Genomic DNA, 21,334 nt, shown 5'->3' with positions numbered 1-21,334 from the left:
AGAATTCAGCTGCAGATACATCATTCCTCCACAAAGTCCAAGCTTCGGGGTTAAATGTTGCAAAAACTTTAGGCTGAGGTTTGGAAGGCTGAATATTGAACCTCTTGGATATTAGTTTGCTTGTTTTGTCGTAGAAGCAACATCCAGAGGGAACTAAAAGCAGTCTAGATATCATTTCATCAATGTGGTTGTAGACTTTGAGTACCAACTCCTGCAAAGGACTAGAATGTGTTCAAATACCAACAACATCATGTGTCAGGGGTCTACTTTGCCAGATTTTAACGGGTCAAGCATCCAACTAAAAGCTGAAGGAACCTCTTAGTTCCTCATAAAGTTGCAGCTACTTTGAGTGGTGTTAGACTTCTTGCAGAATCAGAAAATCTGCTCATGCATCAGTTTGCTTTCATTCAGAACACAGTAATCTGCACTCACCCTGTTTTGGCAAAGTTAGTCCAGTAGGTCATGACGACGGCACTCAGCATCACGTCGTTCTTGGAGAAGTTACAGTTGAAGAGGTCCGTCGGTCCGATCATGGGGATTCCAAACACATACGGCACTTCGTCCCCATGTGCCGAGTCAGCCCAGCTGGGCTTCATGTCGCTCTGACAGTGGTGGTAGAAAGCGTAGAAGTAAGTGGGAGACCCGTACTGGGCGTGCAGGTCTGCCGTGGCCACCGCAGGAGCCACCCACTGGTGGTCTGTGAATAGAGCCACCAAGGTCTTGCGCCGGGTCTCTGGATTCTCCTTGTCCGCCCAGTCCGTGTACATGAATTTGATGGTCTCACGCAGAGTGTCCTTGCCCTCTGGGTAGCCGTAGAGATGATCCACAAAGTCTGACACTGCAAAGTCAAAGTCATTGGCTGACACTCCGTCTTCGCTGTCCACGATCCCGTCCACAAACTTAAACCCCTCGCCCTGATTCACCCCCAGCATGATGTCGTAGTTCAGGAACTCCCCCTGCTCCATGAGGATCTGAGGATCATCAGGGATGACGTCGCCGTCGATCACAGGCCCGAAAGCGATGTGGTACTTTGCAGGCGTGATGTACTGCTCGATCAGCTCCTTGTAGTTCTTGTTCTGCAGACACTCCACCAGGTCGATGGTGTCCAGCATGTTGCAGCCCACCTTCTCAGCCAGAGCTCGCGTGTACTTGGCAGGCTGGTAGTTGACCGCCCAGCTGGAGAGGGCTGTGCCGCTCTGGATGATGGCTTTCTGGAACAGATCTGAGAGCGGAGGTTTGTATTAGTGAAAGATACACACACATGGACACACAGCTGGCAGGAGAGAGTTCACGCTTTGAGTCAAACGCAGAAGAAGAAATGTGAATAACTGAGAACAACTTGTTGGGTCGTAATCTTTGGTCTAATGGCAAATGGATTTTGGCACAGGGATCCAATAATCTCTGCAAGACACAGACCACAACAACAAAACTGAAGATATCAGCTGAAATCAAAATGTTGGAGACATTTTAAGAGCATTCTTTTGTTGTCAGAGGTCTAAGAAAGATGCTTTTTTGTGATTCAACATGAATATTGTGCTGCATCAGACCTTATCCTGCAAAGTCACACAGTAACACCATCATGGCTGCAGAACCCCAGCAACTGCTCTGCATGCATGCTAAGAAGACGCTTTATTCCCATGAAATGTGGCGGGAAGAGGGAAGTTTATTTGATTGTTGCAGCCTGTTTCATTGCTCCAGGCTGAAGCAAACTTCTAGGCGATTCCCAAACTTTTGGCACCCATTAGTCGTCAGTTTTACGTCTCTAAAAGAGGCCCAGGTTTAAAAATATCAGAGCTCCCCTCCGTGCTCGCTCCTTTGTTTTATTTATTGAAGGGAAATAAAGGATGATTCAGATTATTGACGTTGCATCCTCTGTCCCTAATGGGAAAAACAAAACATTAAAGTTATTTCCTATTTATATACAAACAACACCTCCGGCGGTTTGCACATCCTGGAACAATGGCAGCAGCGCTTCACAGACTGCCAATCAGCAAGTAGGCCACACAATACACCAGGAACGCTGGAGATATGTGTTTTTCAGAGTGCTATTTATACTCATGCAAACACACAGCAGCAGCAGCGGCGGCAGCGGTGGTGACTCAACCAGGCCGACTTGAAAAGTATGTTTTGAGCACACAGCAGACATTTCCCACAAGGCCTGGTGAGCAGAGCTGGAGCTTTCTCTGCTGCTGTTTGTCGGATGTGGAGTATCAGTGAGACCTCGAGTCACTCCGTGCTGCACAGGCGGCCTGACTGGGAGTATTTATGACCTTGGCATGTTTGCAGACGCATAAGCTGGTGGTACTTGTGTTTTTATGGCAGCCTCACGGGGAACGAGCTCCAATTAACATGAGAGAGTGCATTTCTAGCTTTCTTACTGATGTATTATACATCTCTAAGGAGTGTCTGGCAGAGAGTCAGGTGTTTGTTCTCGCAGCTCTTGGAAACACGAGAACCTTTATCTAAATGTAAAGTGAGCCGTTTCCACCCGATGCAGAAAAATGAAACACAGCTAATAACTGATGCACAGGTCCAGAACCGCAAAGACAAAGTCTCCCTCACTCCGATTGCCTTTAAGGTAAACCCGATGGACTTCTAGCAGCGGAGAGATAAAAGGGCTGATTTTCTGGGAAGGTGCATTTTTCTCAAAGCTCTTATTTGTCCCACATAGAGAGGAAAATAGCCTGAGAACTGCTGCTGCACTTTTACAGATCCAATCCTGCAAATCCTCCTTCTCTGACAGATGGGTCAGGCAATTTCCCCCGTCTGATGAATGCATTTGAGTCGCACAAAACTATTTTCAGAGGGGAAAAGACCTTTTGGCTCTTCACGTTAAATGTCCATAAATAAAACATGTAAAAAAGATGTTAATACAGTATGATAATCCAGACCCTGTTCCCCATTCATCCCTGCTCCTCTAATGCTTTCAGACTGAGGCAGAGCACACAGCTGAATGGACGCAGTTTGTATTATCTCTGCATGTGGTGATCTCAAACAAAGCCATGAGTAATCTGAGGAAAACCTACGACAACATTTGAATAACTGATGCATTTTGCTTTGTTTTCTGTCGGTGCTTTGGGTCCGTGTGTCCTCTGGGTGTTTCAGACAAATTCGGGAAGTCTGCGTGTTCTGCTCCTGAGGACTGCATGTCAAAACAGAGAGCTCTCAGAGAGTAATATTTTGAGGAAACAACATAAACAAGAGGGGGTCTGCAGGACGGTCGGTGGCGGCTAAACGTCACATTACTGACGGTGGTTGAGGGAAACATATTTCAGGGTCTAAATGATTCACGGCTACAACATATTTTGGTTGGGTTGCTTTAAAACGATTACACCAAGCAGGGGGTAACCTCCAGGGCCTCCAACTTCTAGGGGAGCCTCCACAACCTCCCCACCTGCAGCATCCAGCCTCTGCTTTCTCTTAAAATAACCCCGACCCCCTCTTTCTTAACTCATAGTGGAGTGACTTTAAAGCACAGCATGTTTCATCAGGAGGACCTGTGCGTGTGAGCGTGTTCCTGTGCATGCCAGGGAGCCAGTCCACATACCTTCAGAGTAATGCGAGAGGGTGAGCAGGCTGACGCACGATGCTCCCGCTCCAGATCCAAAGATGGTCACTCTCTTCGGGTCTCCTTTGAAGGCCTGGATGTTTTCTTTGATCCACCTGAGAGCCTGAATCTGATCCAGCAGGCCGTAGTTTCCTTTGGCTGCCTGGTCTCCTGTGCTTAGAAACCCTGGATGGATGAAAACAAACAAGCGGAAAAAAAGGAGATATGAATGTTAAATCAGACGGCTGTTTGAGTTTGATTTTATCTCGGCTGAGAGCTCAAAATAGAAGACTTTTAATCCATGAGGTGAAGGAGGGAGTCAGTCTCCGCTGCATAATTCTTCCCTGATTCCCCTCTTCATTTTATAAATAAGCTAAATGGATGAATTGAAGAAAGGAACATGGCTCTCAATTTTATCTACCTGGCTGGTCTTCAGATTTTGTAAAAATAGCTTCAATTGTGCAGCATTCACAAAGTGTTTGGACTGAGGTGTGACAAGAGAGAGCTGCAGAGAGGAGACATGTTGTTACAGCCTGCATGAAAAGCAAACACATAGTCATGTATGTCTTCAAGATCAGGATCAGGCGTGATCAGTTTGGGTCCTGTCTTCCAGATCTGTTCAAATTGACTTCATCTGACTTCAGCTCTCAGGCTGAACTCTCTTCTCAAGTTCCTAATCATAAAACAAGAGCTGAAACTTTTTTGATTCAGGCTGTTTTAAAGATTGCAAAACCCCAAATCCTCTTTCAGCACAAAGCAGGCTGACACAATAACAAAGCAACTCTTATAAATTCCAGTTAAGAAGAAAGAGAGTCGAGCGGAGTTACAAGTCAATAAATATTTCATCACAGAAAACAAAAGGAGAGAGTTTCTCGGGTCAACAGTGGAGCTTTCAGCGGGGTGCTAAACCTTTTAGCAGAACATCCCAAACCTGTCTACCTAAAGTCTGCCTCTCTCGACAGTTCACAGAGCAGATCTTCTCTTATTCTAATCAACCCGGCTGCTGACTCAGGAGGCATAACCACTGAAGTCTTGCTCAGATTATAAGACGAGAAATATGCTCTGCAGCTTTTCTTCACTCTGCAAGTCATTCCCTTCTCCAGTAATACAGGGGAGTGTTTTATATTCTAATGCATGGTTTGCCTTTCTGATGGTAGAGAAATCCTATCAGTGTGTCATATCTGCAGAAACGTTCATCTGGAGCTGATTCTAAGTGTAATTGCTGTGCATCCTAACTCACAATGAATTCGGCTGTGAGAGCAAACATTAACACGGTGCAGCTCAACTGGATACTAAGCAACACGCACCGAACTGATATCATCTATTACATGACCCGTGACTCTCATTCCTGCATTATAAAACGGTCAGACTGCTCATTTAGAACCAGGATAATAATAACATTCAGTTTGCACGTCAGCCATGCAGCACTGGGTTCTGCAGCCCGCGGTGCCAGCACACAAATAGTCCAGAATGAAAAGCTTCACAATTTGATTTCACCCAAGGCTCCAGAAACGCTTGGCCAATGCAGATCCCTTCAGGTCAAGTGCCAGACCAACCGGCCTGGCACCCAGCTCCACATACACATCCGAAAACTTGTTGACAAATTAGCAAATGCCCCTAAACCCATTAAGTGGCTTTCTAAATGCTGCCGCTGGGGGAACTGGTGGCTCCTCCGTGCCAGGCCTGTGAGCTCGGAGGCCAGGCCAAGGCTGGCAGCCGCACCCCGTCCCCATGAGCGGACCAAACCGGGGCAGAGTAAATGACAAAAGGGATGAGGGCCGCTGGGTAAGAAAGGAGGAAAAAGAGGAGAGGTAGCCTGTGGCTTTTTGATAGAGAGCAGATCCTGTTTGTCATGGTGAGGTGGAGGGGATGATGGAGAGGGGAGCAGATCAGGGATGGGGGAGGATTACACGGCCTCTGGCAGCCTCACACACCCTGTAGGATGACCACAGGCACTGTCGCCACTCTCTCCCCATCTCCTCCTCACCCCTCGGTGTGTCTCTTTTTCCCCTGTTACCCCCAGTTTCTCTCTCCCCTGTCACCGTGAAGGAGTCGAGGAGAGAAGCATGCCCAGCAGGCGCTCCCCGGGACATGTGGAGATTAGTCAAAGCTTCATTTCAAAGCACGATGGCCCCAAAATAGACTTTCTACATAACGAGGCCTGCTGCCTCCAAATACAGGGATCTGAAAACACAGGAGGACCTACCGACGAGATACAGAGACAGGAAAGATTAACCTGTGCAGGAAGGACTGCAGGATCTGAAGTTAATTAGCTTCAATTGTACAAGCTAGTTAATCATCAGTCTTTACTTCTTGGAGGAGTTCTAATAATGTCTTCCTGAATCTGGATGTCTGGATGAGTTTGTCAATCCAGTCTGTGATGCTAACTTCAGCTGCAAAGAGGATCACCTGTCAGAAAGGTGTGCTAAAACTGCAAAACATGGACTGCAAATATAACCACAAGTGATAAAGCATGCATACTATTTCATTTGATATGATACAGGATTAGAAGCAGGTATGTTTAGGCACACCAAAACGTGTGCACCCTTAGTCAAGACCAGAACAAGTGGCAGGGGTTTGGCTCTTTCTGCGTCCATCTCAAAGTAGCGTTAGTCCAGATGAGGCAGCATGTCTCAGAAACCTGTCTCTCTGTGAACGTCTACTTTGACCTTTAAGCCTCAGCAGAAGATAAGCCTTCAGGGCCATCAGAAGTGCTCCTAAATTGGTCATTTTTTCTGCATAAAACCAGCTTAAGAGCTCAGGTTGACTAAGTTTGGCGTTCAATGCAGGTTTGCAGAGGATGAGATGGATTTATAGTCTCACTTTTTCTCTGCTCATGATGGTCAATCATTATCTAAACACTCTGAAAACAGCCCTGAGTCACGCAGCGGCGAGGCTCCGAATTCACACCGCTGTTTTCTGAATAAGAGCCATAAAGCACAGAGGGTTCTTGTTTACATCCTGAGAAAGCGAGGAAGGGAGAGAGAGTGTGAAATGGTCGGCGAGCTCAGTGGGGCTCCTGCCGGCTCTCTGAAGGCCATTCATGCAGCTGACAAGTTCATGATTTAAAAAGGCTGACAGTATTTTAAATGTAAGGAGGAAAAAGAATAAAATATGGCTTTAAGCGAGGCTGCCTGCAAAGCCAGTGGGCTCCAGACATTGTACCCTGCTGTATCTCTTTGAGTCACTGCTGAAATTAGAGCCTGAGGAGAGCTGTCAATGCTGAAATGGAAAAGCACTCTAATGGTACACTCTTAAAAATACTCTGCGGGGTGAATTATATGGAGAAAATATCCTTCTGACTGGACTGCTAAGACCAAATTCAAACAAATGGTGTCAATTTTCACAGTTTCACTTGACAGGCGCAGATAAGTGCCTAGTTAATGTAACGTAATAATAACACTTGAATTTTCTTTGGAGGATGGTGGAGAATGAGAAGTTTTTCGGGGGGCAAAGTGGAGAGCTAACCCTTTTCATTGTGTGGGTTTTGTTGATTTCACGGGCAGGAAGTGTGTTTGTGCTTTGGAATATGAAATAAATTGCACTAACGTCCAGCTATTCTTGTCGTATGAGTGCTCAAAGGAGTCTGATGAAACGGTTTCAGGCAAATCAAACTGCTAATCAGTGGACTGCAGGGGTCTGGGATTAAAGATGGCTGAAGACAGAGCAGGGCGATATTGAAAATGATGTTATCACGATAAATCAAATCATCATTTCATCATCGATCATCTGCGACATGATTGGCAACTAGTGTTTAAGGCTCATTAGCGCCCCCTCCATTTCCTGTTGTTGGGGGGTATAATTACAGGTTTATTTATGTACATTTTTCATTGAACATTTGATATGTCTGTGAAGGTTCTCGGTCACCCAGGTTATGGTATTCCAAAGCTTGAACTGTAAGGCAACTGGACTGGTAGAAATTCTTGTTTTTGTTTTTTTTACCAGTCCAGTTGCCTTACTGATCAAGCTTTGGAACATTTGCTATATTTATATTGAGAAAAACTATATCATGATAATTATCCTTATCAAATTATCGCTCCGAGCCCTAGCTGAAGACATAAACAGAAGAACATTGAGAGAAATTGGGGACCACTCTTGCTTTGAATCATCTTGGGGGACATCAATTTAATATTTTTGCTGAAAATCCTCCAATAATTAGATTTGTGTTTGTCTGTGTGTGTGTTCTTCTCTGATGAGCTTTCTGCCATGCTGTCAGCAGCACTCTGATCTCTAACTGAGCACAGACAAAGCCAGTCATCATCATCAGCACTCTCTGCTCTGACAGGGGGGGGGGTGCATTAATCCCCCCTCCTCTACTATTTGCATTAACGCTGCCTTGACAGGGACGAGCAGCTTAATGTAGGTCAGTCATGACAAAGCTGCCACAACCGGAAGGTACCGAGGCAGGAGGTTTAATGAGCGCCAAACTGAATGACTGTCAGCTTTGTGAAACGCCAAAAGAACTGAAGGAATAATATTCTGTTTACTCAGAGAGGTAGCTGGATTTCTGTATTCTGAAAAAACATGCTGTTGGGTGCGCTCTGGCAGTGGTTCTCAAACCTTATTTTACAACCAAACTCTCCTTTTGAAGTGGGAAAAACAAGCAACACCCACCGCAGCCGCGCTCCCCGACGCGGGCGTCAGAGGAATTTTAAGAGACAGGTAATCTGAAGGTGGAACTTACATTTCTGATTTTAAAAAATGGCACATTGCATTAAACTTTATCAACATGATACAAAAAATGTTGCATATTGATGAAGTTTTTCAGATATGGAAGCCCTGAGGGTGAAGAGAGCAGGGAACATGTTGATCTATTTTTCAAACCCTGATCTAAATTCTTCACCCTCCTGTTTCACGGTTGGTGTCTTCATTCGCTTGACATTTATATTTGTCAGAAAGGTGAAGAAAAGCTCTTCTAGAATCACATAAAGGTCTTGGTTAGGCGAGGACAGTGCAAAGATCTGCATGCACCCAAATCTGCAGAAATGACTAGAAAAGCTGGAGTATGCATGACAGGCCAGTAGTTGGCGGTATAACATTGTAAAGAACACCACATGTCTGAGGATGAAGCATAGACTGCAGCTTGGGATGAAGGTGTTCTTCAAGCTTGAAAACCAAAAACTAAGTGACAAACTGAGTAGAGTCAGCAGCAGGAACATGGATCAGTGGTCCACCATTGTGCATGGCTGTTTGACCGGGAACATAATCTACATGTGCAAATGAAGCTCTTGAACCCAGAGCTCTTTCCCTGGAGTCATCGTCTAACACTCTGCATGCACGCCATCCATGCATCTGTCCTTTTTGCTGTTCAAGATATGGTTATAGTTGGTGTAAGTAAACCTAATTCTGGCAGTAATTTCAGTTTGCATCATGTCAACCTGGAGAAATTGGAGGAATACCTCAGTGCAGGCTTGTACCAAAAGACTGAAACTATTCTATTCTTGATGTCTTTATTGATTGGGAATATATTCTCCAACGATGCACATCATGGGGCTTCCTGCAGGTGGGTAATGTAGATATTTCCATGCAGCACAGAAATGAAACAAAGGAAAGCTTGCAGTAAAATCCAGTGTGGTACGTCTAACTCTAAATGACAGGCAGTAAATCATGTGTACAAACAGAAAAATAAAACACTGCAGGATTAACCTCCATTACTGCAAAGCTGCAGACAGCCTGCAGCACAAAGTCCAGACTCCATGTGGTCAGTTTGAACAAAAAGATGAAAAGTTGGCATTTAGGAGACAACAAGAGATTTTTGGCTGACAGCAGGAGTGTGTTTGCAGAGCCAAACAGCAGCACGGTTGTTTCTTAGAGCACCTGAACTGATTTCATCTGCCAAAAACATCTGAGTCGAGATTCAAAATGTTTACCAGGTCCTGAAAACACCATCAGAGTGCTGTCTAAATGCCACCGCATGTTTTGGTACACAGTTTAATGTAAAAGGGAGCAGCAGTAGCAGCAGCAGACGAGTGACTGACACAAATGACACAGAGTGAAATGTTTGTGCAGCTCTGTGGACAGACGGCGACTCGGCTGAATGCCAAATACTCCAGCTTTCAGCACAGAATATCCACAGGCCAGACAAACATATGAGTCAGTGCATGTGATAATTGCCATTAAAGCACTCTTTAAAAAAGGATTTATTTCTTGTTTTGAACTCAAAGATGCAAGAAGTAAATCAAGATGTTTCACCTTATTTGAGTTCAGGAATGACTCCCACATGTCTGGGCTTGAGCCACTTCTGCACACAGAAAGCAAATTATGATTCAATCATACTTATTCACATTATTCCTCTGCTTTGGTACCACAGCTCTGCAGAATACCCAGATCCTTACGCTGCCATTAGAGGCTACTACAGCGCAGTCATTCTGGCTGAATTTGCCAAAAAGTACACTCTGAAAACCAAAAGCCTGACCCAGTATTATTCCATGATCTCTTTGTTTGGCAAACTATGGATCATTATGCTTTTACAATTTACAGACACAGCAGATTTGCACCGGATTAAGATTACAAACAACCTCTGCAACTGTTACAAATCACTAAAAGTCCCACGGTGGTTCTACTCCCACGAGGGAAAGGCTTTGTCATATTTATACAGTCGATTTGGAATATTATATCCAGAGCACGAATGCTCCACAGCACCATGACGCTCCCTCCTTTAAAGTCCGTCCATGTTTCTGTTTTTATTTTCATGGATCTATGAAGTATCATTTTTGTGATTTAACTGTACATGTGCAGGATTTATTGGACTTCCTGTGGTTTCTGCAGGCCGTAAACTGATTCAGATTTAGCTGAGATTATGAATGGGCAGCTTCAGGAAAACTAAGACAGATGCAAAAAGATGAAGACAGGCGGAGAATGAAATTATAAGTCTATTAACTCAAGCATGATTTTAGCCATGAAAATAAAACGTGGACATAGTCGCGCTCTGGTGTCTGAGGAGGTGTGATGAAGCTGAAAGATGACGGTCACTATATTGGAAATGCTGCAGGCCTGAAGCCTCCTGCAAACTTCCACCTGTCAGTCAAATAAACCACACCCTAAGAGAGAGAGAGGGAAAGATAGAATCCCAGTGTGTCAGTCTAAGCCTATAGCAGCATAACTAAGAGTTGGTCTAAGCCTGAGCCAGCTCTAACTATCATGCATGCAGTCATTAACCTTGCCTCTCTTGTGTCTCACATTAGCAAACAGATGCATCCCAATGACACCAACATGTTACTACCTATTAAGACAAAACCTGCAGAGAGCACTCCATGAGACGGCTTCCTGATGTTTTCACATTCATATCTTACAGCATGTTTTATTGCATCCAAAATAAAGCTCCAAGGTTAACTTCAGCACATCTTGAACACTTCTTGTTGCATTAAAACTTTGCTTTCCTGCACATGCATGAGATTTTTGAGGTCAGTGTGAAGACCGTGACTGATCTCAAAACAAACTCCATATTCTGATCTGTGACTGATTTAATAAAGGAATCTGAAAGGACTGGGAATGATCCCAGGAGATCGGGTCACATTTTTCTGTTCCTGCAGAACCAAATATCAGAGTTGAGATCTTCATCTGGCCAGAAGAGCGCACACTTGTAAAGGTTTGAGACAAATTAGCTGTGATTGGAGGAGCTGAAAGCTTGCTTTGCAAATGTCTCATAGTTTAAAAGATGAAATAAAGTGAAAACAGATAATAATCTGCACATTTCTGCGTTTTCTAGAGCTCTAATGCTGCAGAGAGAAAACAAGCAGAGGTCTTTTATCATCCTCTCCTATGCAGAGAGGCCGGGCACGCTGACAACATGACAGTAATAGTTCTTAATTGTGCTCTCTGTCCACAAGATAATCTCTCCCGCGGGTCCCAGATGAAATGTTAATTATCAGAGGGAATGATGGGAAGGCAACAGTTCGGGATAAGCTCAGCAAGGTCAGCTGAGCTCAGCTGCGGCCTCGTTCAAACCTCCTGTCTGTCACCGAGTCGGAGCGGCTGGGAGCGGAGTCACGGGGACGAGGGAAGGTGAAGAGAAGACAGTCCCATGCAGTCGGGGGCGTTCTCTCCTGGCTGAGCGCTGTAATTAGGCTGAAGCTCTAAAGCCCAAACAGGAAACGCCTGGTGTTAAACATAACCTCTCCTGACTGACGCTACGGCGCAAAAAACAAACACACCACGGCTGTCAGAGCGCGTCAGCCCACGCTGAGGCATCTGAGGGTCACATCCTGCAGCGTGACAGCACAGCGATGTGTCACACTGAGAGTGACATTATTATAATGACTGAAAAAGACAAATGTGGACGTTCCTCTGCAACTTGTCTTTTTCAACCTTAATCTGCAGATTAGCCGCGGTTGGCTAGGCTTTGCCCTGTCTCCACGGATAGATTTAAGGGTATTTCTGAGGATGTGTCATGTCTCTGCTATCATCATTAACACAGACACTACAGCAGGTTCTCCTTACCTCCACTAAATCCCAGAAACTCATTAAACCGAGCTCACTGTGCTGCCTCCGCTAATGTCATCAGTCATGTTCAGCAACACGTGCAGTTTCTTCATGTAGCGACTTTTAACAGCAGATAATTACAGTTTTTACAGGACTACTACTTTCAATGTTGTGTTACTGTGAACGCAGCGTGGGGAAGCTCCTGATGGCTGCACAGAGAGCGGCTGGATTACAGCAAAGAGACTTGAGGAGGAACGATGGAGGGGGAAAATCACATTCCTCTGCACAGAAGGAAAGAAAGTGCAAGAAAAGTGACAAAGAAGAAGGTCACATATCAAAAACAACACAGGAGCTTTTACTGAATTGTTGTTGTGTTTTTTGCAAGATGCAACGCAAGATCTGGAATTGTATCTGAGGCTGTGAATGAGAAGCAGACGTAGCTTCTTGGTTTGAAAACTAAAGCAGGTTGGAAAAGCGTTCGACCTGCGTTCTTCTGATGTCCCCCTTCCCTAATGTTGTGTCAACCCTGCAGGGAGAGGGCCTGGTCTCCTCTAGACGTCCTCTGAAGGTGTGCTGTGGTATGTGAGTTGTCAGCAAGTCCTGAAGTCGTGAAGTGGAGCCGCCGTGGATCAGACTTGGTGGTCCAAATCATCCCACAGATGATGGATTAGAGTTAGTTGCTTGAACTGACCATCAATGATCCCGTCTGCAGGTCTCTGGTCTCTCTTCCTCTGACCTCTGACCCCTGCAGGAGCTGCAGAGTCGCTCTGACCGAGTCTTCTAACCGTCAGAGTTTGGTTCTTGTCACTTCTCGTAGTCATGACAGATCGTTGTGTCTTCTTGTGATTCATATACCAGAGACATGTTGGCATTCAAGATCGTGACATCCACAGGAAAGTGTTGATGATGTCTTATCGTCACAAACACATCAGTGTGCAGATTTCTCGCAGGTTTCCGTGTTGACTCACTGAATGAAAACACTCCTAAAGGTCACACCAGAGCAGATTTAGGAGCTTAATTAACAGAATGAAAGCAGGAGGAAGCTTTGAAGGCAAGCTCCTCCGTCCTGGTGAGCCTCCTCCTCACTTCAGATAGAAGCAGTCGCACACAGATGTTTTCACAGCTTCATTATTTGGGGCTTCTGTTTGAAGCGGGTAAACAATGGAAATCTGTCGTCTTGTTTATTTTCTTGTATTTTGGAGGAAGATCTTGATGAGATGTGACTCCTCTCCTGAACAACACAGTCTGAGTCTTCTTGTTTTCTCTGATGTCCGCTCCTCAGAAATCAAAGAACGAACAGAGGAGTGTTGGTTCACTCGGGTCTTTACATCGAGTACAGCTGTTTAAAACCCAGATTACATGTTTGGTATCAGAGGGGTCGGAGAAGGACTTGCATACAGGGCCCGAGGGGGAGACATATGAGCTGCTATATGAGCATCAGCAGCTGTAAATAGGAAGTGACAGTACAGCAACAGTGACAGCTGAAGTGTGAGCAGAATACTGACAGCTTAAGTGCATCACCATGATTCTGCTGCAGGAGGAGGGAGAGTTTATCATGTTCCAAACAACACACTGTAGAGGTGTTTCCTGCTGATCCGAGCTGCATTTTGAAAGCATGAAGCTAATAAAGCAGTGAGTGTACATAGAAATGCACGACAAGCCTCCCTTTGTGAAAGAAATTAAGCCAAAACATGCAAGGAAGGGCCCTTACATATCTGGAGGAGGAGCTGCAGGATTGACGTCATGCCCCATCCTCTAATAAACCCACATTCACCTTCTTCTAAAGCGTGATCCCTCCCCCAAGTGGGTCTCTGAGATCACATAAAAGGTGCAACATCACTCTGACTATCTTGTATTTGTCATAATGATCCATGCAAAACTCTTGCAGGTGTCTAACCTGCAAAACTGCATTTATTAGCTATGTTTGGGTCCTACATCTTCATCAGGCTCTCCCTCCTCTCCTGCACACCCGTCCTGTGAAGTAAAAGCTTTTTCCTACTACAAAAGAAATGCAACATGAAAGATTGAGAATCAAAGAAACACAGGTAAATTGGAAAATATCCAGCAGAGTGAAAGAACCCAACCCTGATACCGACTTAATTCAAGAGAGGCCAAAAACATTAAAATCTCATCCAATTCTAGAGCTGCAAATTAACCAACCTGCATGATAAGTTGGGGACTTTTAGAGCTGAGCAAACAGTGGTTATCTTTACTGTTTTTGCACTGATGTGTTTCATTGAGTTGCTGTGCATTGAGCTTTAAGAGGGAATAAATGTTTCCTTCCCTTTGCATCTGTTTAGCTAAACAAAACTCATCCTAGATTTGGATTTCCGGACCTACAGAGATGAATCTTGAAGTTTGAAATCAGTGAAATATCATCCAAGCGTTGTCCCAAAATGTGAGTGTTGAAACATGACATGACCCTTTTGAAAATCTGTCTGAATCCGGCATGTTTCCGAAGAGGTCTGAACCCTCATTCAGGAACATGTTGGTGGTAATTTGATGCATCTCTAGCTGCTTCCACTCTGTGAAAAGGTTGAGCAGGTGGTGAGAGAGTCTCTGTGTCCACTGCACTGTGACTTCTGATTAATTCAAGAGCTGAGGACGAGCTGAATCAAGTGAAAAATCAAGTGCAAGGAAGAGAAAACAGAAACCAAACATTTACACATGCACTGAAAGGAAAAAACTCAAATGAGTTAAACAAGCTTCCTGCCAGCGCCGAGTCGCCTTCAGCTCAAAGCTCCCTGGGATGAATCCGCTGACTGAAAGCCATCGACATACATGGAGAGAAAAACAGGAATGGGACTGTGCCAGAGAGATGCTGCTGCAGCAAACCCCTCTCAACTGTGGAAAAGTGCGATTGGTTACACATCCATTCAGCCGGGGCGCTACCCCAGTGATCCACCGGCGTCTGTTCATTAAATTCTGCAGAGCTAATTAGAATCTATTTGACATCCGCAGGGAGACATTTGCACAGCTTGCAGATCTGCACAAACAATTCACGGGCACAAGCAGCCGTGCACACTGCAGGCAGTCTGAACGAGGGGGGGAAAGATGCCGTTACAGCACGCGAGTAAACAAAGCATGTGACTGTACACAACTTCAAATGTCTCATTAGCTTTGGACGTGCATGTAATGACAGCACTTTAAGTCAAACAACAAGAGCAGGGCTGACAGAGTGTTCATCTGCTTTATCAGACTGCTGACTCACCTCCATCAGAACCTCCTATGCAGGACTTTTCAAGGCCTGTTCACTCTCAATCTCATCTCATGCTACTTCTGATTTGGACTGAAGGAAGGACAAATCAAGACTGAGAGCAGAGAAAGAGGAAGAAAATGGAAGAAATCAACCAACTTAGGAGGCCTGGAGGGGCGAGTATTTGCAGCGAGCCACCTTTTGAGTTTATTCTCATTCACAATTCGGAAAGCAAGCGTCTGTTTGATATGCATCTCTGAATTCTGCAGGCTTGTTGTGAGAGATAAGACGTGGTGAGTAAATCTTTGGCCGAGACATAGTTCTCGAGGATAAAATGACGTCTTCACATGGAGACAATGAGATTATTTCAGGACACGAATTATAAAACTCAGTGGTGAAACGAGATTGCCTTCTCTGGTGCCCTTTCAGAGGAAAATGAATGAAAAAGTGCCTTCTGGTTGCCCCAAAAATGTATAAAACCTAGAAAAAGCTACCTCTGTATGCCCCTGAAAATAGTATAACACAATAAAGTGCCCTCTGGATGCCCCACCCATATAAAAACGGTGAAAAAGTGCCCTCTAGATGACCCTAAAATGTTAAAAAAGCAAAAAAGTGCCCTCTGGATGCCCATGCAGTTCATTATGTTATGTTAATTATGTAATGTAATCCGTTAATACATTTAAATTCACCCTTGGAGTACCAGGTGTTTCAAAGGAGGTGCCCTTCTTTTGGTTTTTCGCCCCTGCCCCTCAAACAGCCTCAATATGCCACTGATAAAAGTGTCCACATATCTGATTTAAAGGTACCCTCCACAGGAGCTCTCTACTATTACATCCAGCAATGACTCTGCTTCTGCAAAGACTTGAATGTATCTCTGAGAATGAAAAATAAAAGCAAACATTGATTATTAAGTGCTGCTGTAGTGCTCTGGATCAGCTGTGGATTAACTCTTCAGAGACCCTGCTGTCTTCTTTTATTCCACACTCATCCGAGACTCACTCTTTCTACCTTGACATGCAACAAAAGGTGAAGCCCTGAACAAGAGAGGTGGTCTAAAATTAGGTGCAGCTAAACCCAGAGTGATCTGAAACGTCCCCACATGCAGCTGCAGGGTCTCAGGAGGTTTGAATCAGCACGCACTAAATGCATTCTGACACAGGTGGACAGTGCAGGTTATATTTAGCCGTGCATACACCAAAATAAATTTGTAATTAATCTAATTACCACCGACCCGCTCAGGGACGCACAGGATGAGCATGAGCGGCCTCAGGGGAGCATGCTCAGTTTTGTCTGCGGCAACTCTGGCAATCTGTCACTGCTGAGAGCCTCCTCGCATCCTCATACTAAGACACATGGTGTTAGATAGTTAACCCTGCATGAGCACAGGAGGCCTTCTGAGGATGCACAGGCTCTGTTGAGTCAATGCAATCTCACATACTGGACTTTTACTGCAGCACTGAGCAGGAACACGATGTCGAACAGCTCAGTGTCAGAAACATCACGAGCTCCCTCCGATCACCTTGGAAACAAACTGAAAACTCATTTTGTCACTTTCCGCTGCAGAGTGTGAGGCTGAGATCCCGAGGCGTGCGGCTCTCTGACTCTTTGTCACTTCATAAATGTCAGCCGAGTCTTCAAACTCAGACCATGTGTCAGTGCGAGTCAGGGCGACTTCCTCTTCCTGCTCTTTTTCTCCTTAACTTTGCTGCATGACGGCGGCCCGGGGCAGGGCTGCGGCTTCGGCTACCACATCATTAGAGACCCATCATGCTGTCTCAAACACACACACACACACACACATACACACACTCAGGCCTGATGTGCCAACTTTCAAGTTTCTGCTGAACAGCCAGTGAAGGGGCCAACGTATGTGGGATTTTTACACGATCTAACGAAATAAAAACTGCATCAGAAAGCTAAACTTCAGGTTGTGCAGATTTTAGGGATGTGAAGCAGTAGATGTGACATCACAATGAGCAGAAATATTGGGGTATAGCATGTCATTGGACCGTGGGAGGACGTGCACAGAGACATGCATTGTGAGGCAACATCTGCATCATTGTGCATATTGCAAGAGACAACGCCGTAATAGGCAAAAGTAGCAATTAAGCACCGGGGGACTCTTGAAAAACTTAAAGCAAGCCTGCAGGGTTGTTCTCCTCCATCCCTCGTCGCTCTCCCCCCTCCTCTCGTGCGACTGAGTGCAGTGTTCCTGTCAGTCCACCCTCACTTTCCCAAATTGCTCCTGAAACCCACCGAGCCGTGTCCGATCCGCGGGGCCGAGGTACGGAATGGGGGGCACGCGGAGAGGAGCGAGAAACCCGAAAATGAAAACACGGAGATGTTTCTGAGCAACATGGCCGCCGGGGATCAGCCTTTCTTAAGGAGGGTGACGGAGCCACTTAGTCACACGGTGGATAAAAGTCGTCCTTCAGGAGAAGCAGAGCAAGGACGGGGGAGGAGATTTCTGCAGATTTGATTATTACTGTGGGCACGAGCCTCTGTGATGGAAATACAAACCTGTTTACAGAAATATATCAGACGAGCAAATACAGATGGAGTGTCATTTTACCCCCTGCAGACTTTCACATCACATCACTTCATCTTCAACTTTTCTTTATCTATACATCCTTCTGTCATTCCTTCCTTCATGTTTGCAGCTTCATGCATATTATTATATCCTCCTCGCCATCCTCTAGTTTTCCTTCTCTTTCTATCCTTTTGATTTTTACCTCCTTCCCTCCTCCATCCTCAGAAACAGAAACATCCCAATATAAATAATAACTATGTCCTTCATCCATCCATCCATCCATCCATCCATCCATCCATCCATCAACCCAGACATCCCTCTCTCCAGCAACACTTTCAAACTCCTCCTGGGGAATCAGGAGGCAATCCCAGACCCTCAAACGAGTTCTGGGTCTTCTTCGGGGCCTTCCCCCAGTTGGACTTCCCCTAACACCTCTAAAGGGAGGCATCTAGGAAGCATCCTCATCAAATGCCCGAACCACCTCAGCGGACTCCTTTCAACGTAAAAGAGCAGCGTCCTATGTCCTTCATTGTTTCCTTTCTTGACATGCATCAAATCTTAAATGCAACCTTTCTTGTCTTCCCCCTCTCCTTCCTTTTGATTCACCTACTCCTGTTTTTGTTTCCTATGTCCTTCTTCTGCCATTCCTTTCCTTACACTTCATGTTTTCCTTCCTTCCTCCTCTGTCTGTCATATCTTACCTCCTCAGTATCATTGATCCCCGTTCATTCCTTGCACGTCTTCCTCCTTTATTAATGAATGCATTAAATAAAACCCTCAGCAGGTCGACCCTCCTCTTCGTTTAGATGCGTTTTCACTTTTCAGGCTCAGCTTTGACTGCAGGCTTTGACTGTTAACAGTATTTTTTTTACACTGATTCTTTAATTTCTCAGGATCAGTATATATTCCTTGCACAGCAGAACTCTGCACAGTGAGTTGTGCGCTCCCTGTCATCTTCACACCTGTCATTCGGGGGAATTGCGAGACAGAGAAAAAGGAAATGGGTGGAAATTTGAGGCGGCAAGCAGCGCGGCGGACCTGGCAGTGAAGGCTTAACAAGCTTCCCGCTCTGACCCCGGCTGTGCTGGGCCCCTCCTCAGACCCCTCTCCCACATATTACCGGGGTGTATGATGTGTGACAGAGCTGTCACAGGTATCAAGTCTGTGTGCGGGCAAATCCACTGACTGTGGCGAGGAGGGTTGCAGGGAAGTAATGGAGGGCTGGACGGGGGAGAGGGGGATTCTCCGTCTGAGTGACAGCTCGTCCAGGTGGGGGACAGAGGGGTGACAGTGATGGAGGGGGAGTTACTCCAAGACTCACTGTCATCTGGCCCCTGAAGTCTCTGCTGTTTTTTACCGGCCTCACAGGCTTTGGCTGCTTAAATCTATAGAGCTTTGAAACTGCAGTCGCCTGAGCGTCCACTCGAGGCAGCCTCCAAAAGTGGAGTTTCTGTCATTGTTAGTTCTTATCATCACAGTGTTCATGTTTCTGACTAGTTTAGTTATTTCAGGGGTTCCCAATGTGTGAGTCGGGACCCCATTAGTTGAATCACTCCTCCTATTGGTTGCTCAGCAAATTCCAAATTCTGATATCTAAGCTTCTGTGCTTAAAACCAGGAACGTTTGAAGGCTTGTGTAATAAAAACAGATGTTACAGAGTGTGTATTTATACTGTACCACGTTACCACACACTCACACACACACACACACACACACACACACCACAGCCCTGACCAACCGGATACACATCACCGCTCAGGCTGGATCTGGGTCACAAGGCATTAAATCCCCTTGTTCATCAGATGCCCTCTCTCAGACACACACACACACTACTGTCACCTCACCACATACCATCTGTCCTCCAAGAGCCGGGCTATCAAATCCATCAGGGGTCTAACAGGTCAACCTCCACAAAGCCGCACACACACACACGTGAAGCAGCCTCGGCTAACAAAACAAAACAGGACTGAGAAGACGCTTCATTTACCCGGAGCTTCTCACCGAGATGTGCATGAATAATGAATCAAAGACAATGTAGTCTAAAAGCTCAATTCTCTACCTTCTCTGTTTGCAGCATGAAACAGTTTTCAGGTGATGTAACTGCACAGAAAGATTCTGCAGGTAATCTTTCAGAGAAGGGAACCTAATCAGTTTGTAAATATTGAGGTTTTATCTCCACAAAAAAACTCCAAAACTCAGATTTTAATCCCTTTGTGATGAAGCTGCTCCTTTGTTAGAATATTACAAACACACACACACACAAAAACACACACAAATCCATTGCAGTTGTATTGTTTTGGTGCAATTACATTACATAACTCTTGCCAACTCTCTCAGAGTGATAGTTTTATCATGTTGCTGATGGAGACACATAAAGCGGGCTGTTTTTAAGAGAACATCGTACACAGAGCGCTTCATGAAAAATGCATAAAGTGAGCGTGTTCAGTCGTCCAAAACCTCTTTGAGACACAATGTTGGCAAGAAATGGGAAAAAACAGAGGAAGAAGAGAAATGAAATCAGATTAGATATTTTAAAATCTTCTCTGAGTGAAATTTGTTACCCAAAAAATATGTGTATGAGATGTAAACTTTAACACTTTTACTGTTGTCTAAAAGAGAGAGCTGCAGCGTCCATCTATATGTCTGTGTTTCTATGACACGGCGTGGCGTGTGTTTACATTTAACAGACATGCTGAGTCTCTGGAAATACATGTATACAAATGTTTTCTTCTTCTTTGGCTATTTAATGCAGCGGGCATTCTTCTTCTGTTTGCTTATGCGGTTTTAAAATGAGAAAATATTCAAAGTAACTCCAGTATTTACAAAGTGAACGAATATTGGAATATCTAAAAATCATTGCCCATCCATAATACAGGGAGCTTCAAAGTTGCACAGACACTGCATATTGTAGACTTTTTAGAAGCACTGGATGACTTCATGCAGAACATCAAAACATTATCATAAAGGAAGAGATATTTACAATGCTGAATAACGCCTGAGTTAAATAAGGTAGCAATATATGAAAGTTCAAGAATAACAAATATTGCATTAATGCATGAGCTTGGTTAAAAAGTAATCATCACTTCTCAGTTGTCTATCTCTTCCCCTTACATTGCTTGCATACCATAGGTTTTAATGTATTTTTCTTGCAGCAGTGATCTTCCATAGCTGAGTGCCTCCATATTGTGACCTTACCATTCTTGGTCAGGCTGCAGCTGAGCCGTCAGGCTGACTGATGGAGGTGACCATAAAAAGGAGAACAAGCAGCTCTCCGAGCAGGCAGAGAGGCAGGAGGAGAGATGGAGGGAAGGTTTGCCTCTCTGTTAGAGAAGATAAAGTCTGCAGAGCAGAGATCAGAGAGTGAAAATAACTACATCAGCTGCATCTTCAGGAGACACCTTGGCACAGCTGGTGTTTTTCCAGCCGGTATCCACAGTCAAACTCCACCGTAAAAATGCTCCTCTTGTTCTGATGTTCGCTCCAACTTCAGAAAATCAATCAGGGGGAAGATGAGAAAAACTGACCTCCACCACTAAAACAAGGGGACACAGAGCGCCAGCAGACATTCTGTTCAACCAAGCATTAGCTGGCATTTTATTGGCTATGTGGAGCTGTTTTAACACCGCCTGAGCAGCTCTGG

At 45.0% G+C, this 21,334-nt stretch overlaps 1 protein-coding gene across 2 annotated transcripts in view; it reads right to left on the bottom strand.

The window, feature by feature from the left end:
• Window positions 1-21,334, bottom strand: part of nlgn4xa (neuroligin 4 X-linked a) — a 104,308-nt gene that overhangs the window by 9,069 nt on the left and 73,905 nt on the right. For both annotated transcript variants that reach the window (XR_004630145.1, XM_034677615.1), the window contains 2 exons: window positions 3,548-3,733; window positions 433-1,222 (listed from right to left, as the gene is read on the bottom strand). Coding sequence is in view for 1 of the 2 variants with exons in the window: in XM_034677615.1 (XP_034533506.1) it covers window positions 433-1,222; window positions 3,548-3,733 (976 nt within the window). In the remaining variant the exon portion in view is untranslated. The remainder of the gene's footprint in view (window positions 1-432; window positions 1,223-3,547; window positions 3,734-21,334) is intronic.

The sequence above is a fragment of the Notolabrus celidotus genome, chromosome 24 (genome assembly GCF_009762535.1).
Source record: "Notolabrus celidotus isolate fNotCel1 chromosome 24, fNotCel1.pri, whole genome shotgun sequence".
Taxonomy (NCBI): Eukaryota; Metazoa; Chordata; class Actinopteri; order Labriformes; family Labridae; genus Notolabrus; species Notolabrus celidotus.
This window is presented reverse-complemented; position numbering and strand designations above follow the sequence as displayed.